Below are 5,992 nucleotides of genomic sequence, written 5' to 3'. Positions count from 1 at the left end.
CACACACACACACACACACACACACACACACACACACACGAGATTTCAGGAAGCAAGATCTTATATAAGTCAGCCAGAGAGCAGCAAGACAAAGTCTGTGCTCAGCTCTCCTTTCAGTACACTGTCTTGTTCTCAGCCCAGAGAGTGGGAGCCAACTACAGTGGTCTTCCCAGTCAAAGGACCTAATCAGTGCCCCCCCACCCCCGCCATACCCCGGGCCTGCTCAGAAGCCATCTCTCAGGTGATGATTCAGTCAACCTGACGTTTGACACCAGCCACCACAGATATCTGATTTTACTAGTACTATAAGTGACTGGGGCTGAGGAGACAAGAATGAGCTTGACTTGTAAGACCAGGATCTGAGTTTTACTCCAGAACGTCTGTAAAAATAAGCTGGACCTTGGTGGTGCATGCTTGTAAGTCCAGTAGTGGGAAGCCAGAGAAAGGAAGATTCTGGATGCCCGGTGTCCCCAGAGCCAGCCAGCCAGCCTAGCGTACCTTTCGAGTGCCAGGGTAGTGAGAGATAGCAATTGAAGAGAGACAGTCAGGGAGTATGTGCACCCCTCCACTTATGCAAATCTTCAAGCATGCTCTCAAACAAGTTAATAAGTAAAGAAGGAAGAAATAAGCGGGAACATTCCAATTTCTTTGTTAGAATCATAACTTTATTAAAATATGGCCAGAGTGCCGGGCGGTGGTGGTGCACGCCTTTAATCTCAGCATTTGGGAGGCAGAGGCAGGCAGATTTCTGAGTTCGAGGCCAGCCTGGTCTACAAAGTGAGTTCCAGGACAGCCAGGGCTGCACAGAGAAATCCTGTCTTGAAAAACCAAAAAACAAAACAAACAAACAAACAAAAAACCATATATATATGTATATATATGGCCAGAATTTATTAATTAATATTTAACTATAATAATGAATTGCAAATGGACGAAGATGAAAGTAGCCTAGATCAAATATATAAAATATTTTTCAAAAACTCACATTTTAAAATTGTAGGGAATTAAAAAAATGGATTTATTAATAGATTATCATCTATGTACAATTTATACTTTGTTTTAAAATAATTTTTATATGAGAACTTTGACGTGATGTCCATTCTTGTTTTAGTATTTAAAATAATTTCATGGTGAAGGAAGGGAATGTTTTACAGTGGTGCGCATAGCTTGTCTCTTAACACAGCAGTGCTGCCCTCTAGAGGACAAATTAGTTTATGCCATTTAAAGCCTCAAGTGCCTTCCTTACAGATCATAGATAAATTATCAAATACGTGGAACATATAGGCTCGCTAACTCAGGTCGTTACTTGCACTGAATCCATAATAACATGAATTTTCAGTTTTAATTTTCTTATTTAAAAATTGATGGTGGAAATTGTATATTTGGCAAAAAAACAGCAAGGACATTATCATAGTGTTGGGAGAGAGCTACACATGTGATGTTTTAAAATTTATCTTGTAGATTCTGAGCTGCGGCCAATGAAACCGCTGCATACATTTTGTGCAATGAAGGCAGAAGATGGTCCATGCAAAGCAATGATAAGGAGTTATTTTTTCAATATGTATACTCATCAATGTGAAGAATTTATATACGGGGGATGTGAAGGGAACGAGAACCGATTTGATACCTTGGAAGAGTGTAAGAAAACATGCATACCAGGTAGGTTTCCGGGAAGCCTGCGGCACAAGAGTTGGTGTGGTTATGAGGTCTCAGTGCAGATTCAATAATTTTAGAAGAACAATGTGATTTCCCAGGAAAGCCTGCTGTTTACATTGTTAGGTTTCTGGTCCACTGTTGTTTCTTGATTTCTTCCTATCAGTTATCATAAAATTATGAAGCTTCATTTATTATCTTATCTATATTGAGAAGGGAATAAGCCCATAAGTCCATGGAAGACTTTCATAGGTACAATGAAATTAATGCAGTGAGCGTACCTACCTGGGAGCGGGCGGTCAGGAAACAGTTGTTTTTCCTATAGACTTGGCTGCACCTTTATAGACAGCATGCTCCTCCAGCACTGTTCTCTGAAGATAGTGAGTCAGAGAACTGACCCTTAGGCTCCAGAGGTAAATATATTATCACATACAAATTTCTATTACTTGAGTAAGCTTAGTGCTTCTAAAACTGACCTAGAAACGAGTCATTTATATTGAAATTTTGTAATGCTACAAAAAATTACCAAAATTATATCCCTTCCATGTAAACTTTACCTGGTCTAGCTTTGGCGTTAAATTTATGGCTGAAAGACTATAAAGCATATAATGTGTTATTAAACTTTATTGGCATTCTTTCAGTCATATCATGATTTTATAAAGTTTTATCATTTATTTTATAAGTCTTATCATGAGTCTCTAGCTGCATATGTAGCAGAAGATGGCCTAGTTGTCCATCACTGGGAAGAGAGGCCCCTAGGCTATGCAAACTTTATATGCCCCAGTACAGGGGAATGCCAGGGCCAAGAAGTGGGAGTGGGTGGGTAGGGGAGCAGGGCGGGGGGAGGGTATAGGGAATTTTCGGGATAGCGTTTGAAATGTAAATAAGAAAATACCTAATAAAGGAAAAAAAAAAGGGAAGTGGGACCTGGAGATTCAGTTCAGAGGTAGACTTTTTTTTTTTTTTTTTTTGCATAGCATTTATAAGACCTTGCATTTGATATATACTAACATAATAGGTTAAAAACAATAATAAAATAAAGAAACAAAAGTGACTGACTAAAATAATCTCTCTCTATAAAACTTGATTCATTAGGACATGTATGAGGATAATGCTAACTGGATTATGTAATTGTCCTAGTTGAAGATCAAGTCATAATATTACATTGTCAATGATGGCCACTAATTCACATACTTCTTTTGCAGGTTATAAGAAGACAACTATAACGACAGCATCTGGAGCAGGTAAACTTTCACCTACATGTAAATTAGCAGCATTTATCTAAGATAGTTCTTATATACCTCTGTTGGGGCTTGACTTTACATCTCCATGACATCAGTGATAATGTTTTCTTAACTGGACATAGTGAAAACTTAGACACTACAGACACTGTTCGTTGGGAAGGCTCCATGGGCTGTGAATTTGAATCACAGTCTCAAGATCATTGGTTCTCAGTCCGGGGGTCGTGACCCCTTCAGAGGGGTCAAATGACCCTTTCACAGGAGCTGCATATCAGATATCGTACATACCAGATACTTGCATTACAATTCATAACAGTAGCAAAGTTACAGTTATGAAGTAGCAGTGAAATAATTTTACAGTATGAGAACTGAATTAAAGGGTCAGAGCATTAGGAGGATGAAGACCACTGCCCAAGAGCCACAAGGCTTTTTTTAATAACATGCAGATAATGGTTAAGCCCTTGATTGTCTCATTCTTCATTTACTAAGCCATTGTTAATCTCGGTACTGTGTGACTTTAGTAAACATCATTGAAAAGATGTATGCTCTTGAGCTGTTAACAGCTCTGTATGCAGAAGTGAGTATGGATAATGTAGCAATAATTGCTGCCATCATTATTTGCTGTGCACACATTCTTTTGAATGAAGATTTTTTTTTTTACTAGATCTAACTCTTTCAAAGGGTTTATTATAATAATAGTATCACGGTGTTAAGAAAACCAACTTCTGCTTTTTTTTTAAAAAAAAATTCTTTTTCTGCCTGTTTTCAGTTTTGTGTTTATGGTAGAGGCACTATTGGCCTCTTTGGCATAGTCCAGGGACGTGCCAATCACCAGGTTCTACTTGCTTTGATAGAGGCCTAGAACTAGATTTAATCCAGTTACCATTTATGATATTTGAACCGAATAGAAAAATATCCAAAAGACCAAGCTGTTTAATTCAAAATCCTGGAAATCCCGAAAAGATTAAGTTATTTAAAGGAAGCGAAGATGCAGAATCTATGGTACACTTAAATTTTTCACGTTTTAACCCTCTCCCCTGGAATCCGTTGAATACATCTTTCACTAATTGGAAATCTTCAGACCTTACTTACCAGAATTCAACTTAAAAATGCCTAAAATATCCAGGTGGTGGTGGTGGTGGCATACGCCTTTAATCCCAGCTCTCGGGAGATAGAGGTGGACCTCTGAGTTTGAGGCCAGCCTGGTTTTTTTTTTTTTTTTTCTTTTTTAAACAAAATCTCAATCGATTTTACCAATGAAGGATTGGGAGCCAGATGCTGGGGTGAGAGCCTGCTAGCTCAGAGAGGTAGAGAAAGCACCCAGTTGAGCTTCCTCCTCAGCCGAGGTTCCAGAACAAAAGTCCTTTTCTCACAAGAAAAAAAAAAATCTCCCTTAAACTGAATGTCCCTCCTCTACCTACTTCCAGTGCGACCCTCTGTCCATCCTCCTGACTCCCACTTACTCTCTATGGTTATTCTTAATTATCCCATCTTCACTTCCTGTCAGCTGGTTGCTTGCTCCGCCTCTAAATGCATGGCTGGCTTTATTTAATCCTGGCGGCTGGAAGAAGGGAGTGTGCACCCAGGCTGTCCCCACTCCTGGCTGCTCCAGCAAGATGGGGGCATGGGTGCCCGCACTGGTTCAGGGCTCCTAACAGGGATTTCAGGCTGGTCAGATAGAGGTGGGCCAAACCACTTGGCCAATTTACTCTTTTTCTTGGGACCTTTTCTGTTGATGATCTGTTTTGTTTCTTCAGACATTTCACTTGTCTAGTGGTCTCCAGCTTCCTTAGTTGGGTGCTTTTATTCTCCTGGAAAGATTAAAAACAAAACCCTACCCCAATCCTAACTCTGGGAGTTTCGTTGTTTGGCCAGTTATATCCTTCCCAGGGCAAAGTGTTTTTGGCAGCAGAAAAAGTATTATCTTTCAATTGAAGTTAAAAAAAATTCTTTTGAAAATTTGAAACTAAATATACCATAGTATGTGTGGAGAAATATACCTATATTCCCCTTTCGCTTTATATATAAATTCAAGGTTTAAGTAAATTTATTTTTAATATCACAAATGACATTCACTTTAAATCTCAGTCTGCCTTTGGAAAGCAGCTTTTAAATTTAAATCATTGTAATTCTTATGTGCCTGCCTTTGCCTCTCAAGTTTTGGGATTAAAGGTGTGTGCCTCCCAAATTCTGGGATTAAAGCAGTGAACCACCACCTGGCTATGGATCCCTTGTGATAGGCATTCTCATAGGGTTGTTCTGGTTTAATTGATTCTCCAGTTCCCCTTATTTTTTAGTGTTAGGGGTAAACTTTCAAGTTTTTCAGATATATAATCTACCATTCTTACTGAGTTTGAATTTGTTCCCTGGCAAATTTTAATATTCTAGTCTTAATTAATCATAATGACAATTTGTCCACTATTTCATGATTTTCAGATGTTTTATCTGTCTTGCCTGTATGGACTGTATAAAGTTTGATGTCTTTGCTAAGTTTTGCTAGGTTTTTGCCATTTCCATTCATGCCTCCCAGGACCCAATATCTTTGTCATTTATCTGCCAGTTAGTGGCTTTCCATTTTGATGACCATATAGCTGTACCATCGCACACACCTTGAACTGGAGAAGATAGAAATTTCCCTTTCGGTTTCCTAGCTGTTTGTCTCAGCCAATGGTGCTGTACTGACTTTGTGGTTCCTTCCTCATTATTGGCCATTCCATTCCCCAGTCTATAGGCTGCCACTTTCCACTAGCTTTGGTTCTATCAGTGGTTGATGTACCATCAGTAAACTGTGTGTTAGTCAAATGTTGTGACCATTCCGTCAGTACCCACAGTTCAGTAGGTGCCTCTTTGTGGGAGGGATGAGCCATGTAGACAACTGAGCTATTTCCTCAGTATGGGAAGGCACTGGTCATGAAGGAATTCATATAGGTACCAGTTCCACTGTAATACCTTTCTGTCCCGCGCTACCTTCCCGCCAGCAAGAANTGACGCGGCACNCAAACAGGATCCTTCTACAGCAACGCTTTAATGCTCTTGAGAGGGAGAGCATAAGCTTCCAACAGGCAAAGGGCGAAGAGAAGAGAGGGGAGAAGAGAAGA

The 5,992-nt window shown here is 39.5% G+C and overlaps 1 protein-coding gene across 5 annotated transcripts in view; it reads left to right on the top strand.

Moving 5' to 3' along the window:
• Positions 1–5,992, top strand: part of Tfpi (tissue factor pathway inhibitor) — a 44,667-nt gene that overhangs the window by 21,488 nt on the left and 17,187 nt on the right. For all 5 annotated transcript variants that reach the window (XM_029537065.1, XM_029537064.1, XM_029537066.1 and 2 more), the window contains exons 4-5: positions 1,462–1,659; positions 2,859–2,897. In XM_029537065.1, the coding sequence (XP_029392925.1) occupies positions 1,462–1,659; positions 2,859–2,897 (237 nt within the window). The remainder of the gene's footprint in view (positions 1–1,461; positions 1,660–2,858; positions 2,898–5,992) is intronic.

The sequence above is a fragment of the Mus pahari genome, chromosome 3 (genome assembly GCF_900095145.1).
Source record: "Mus pahari chromosome 3, PAHARI_EIJ_v1.1, whole genome shotgun sequence".
Lineage (NCBI taxonomy): Eukaryota > Metazoa > Chordata > Mammalia > Rodentia > Muridae > Mus > Mus pahari.
This window is presented reverse-complemented; position numbering and strand designations above follow the sequence as displayed.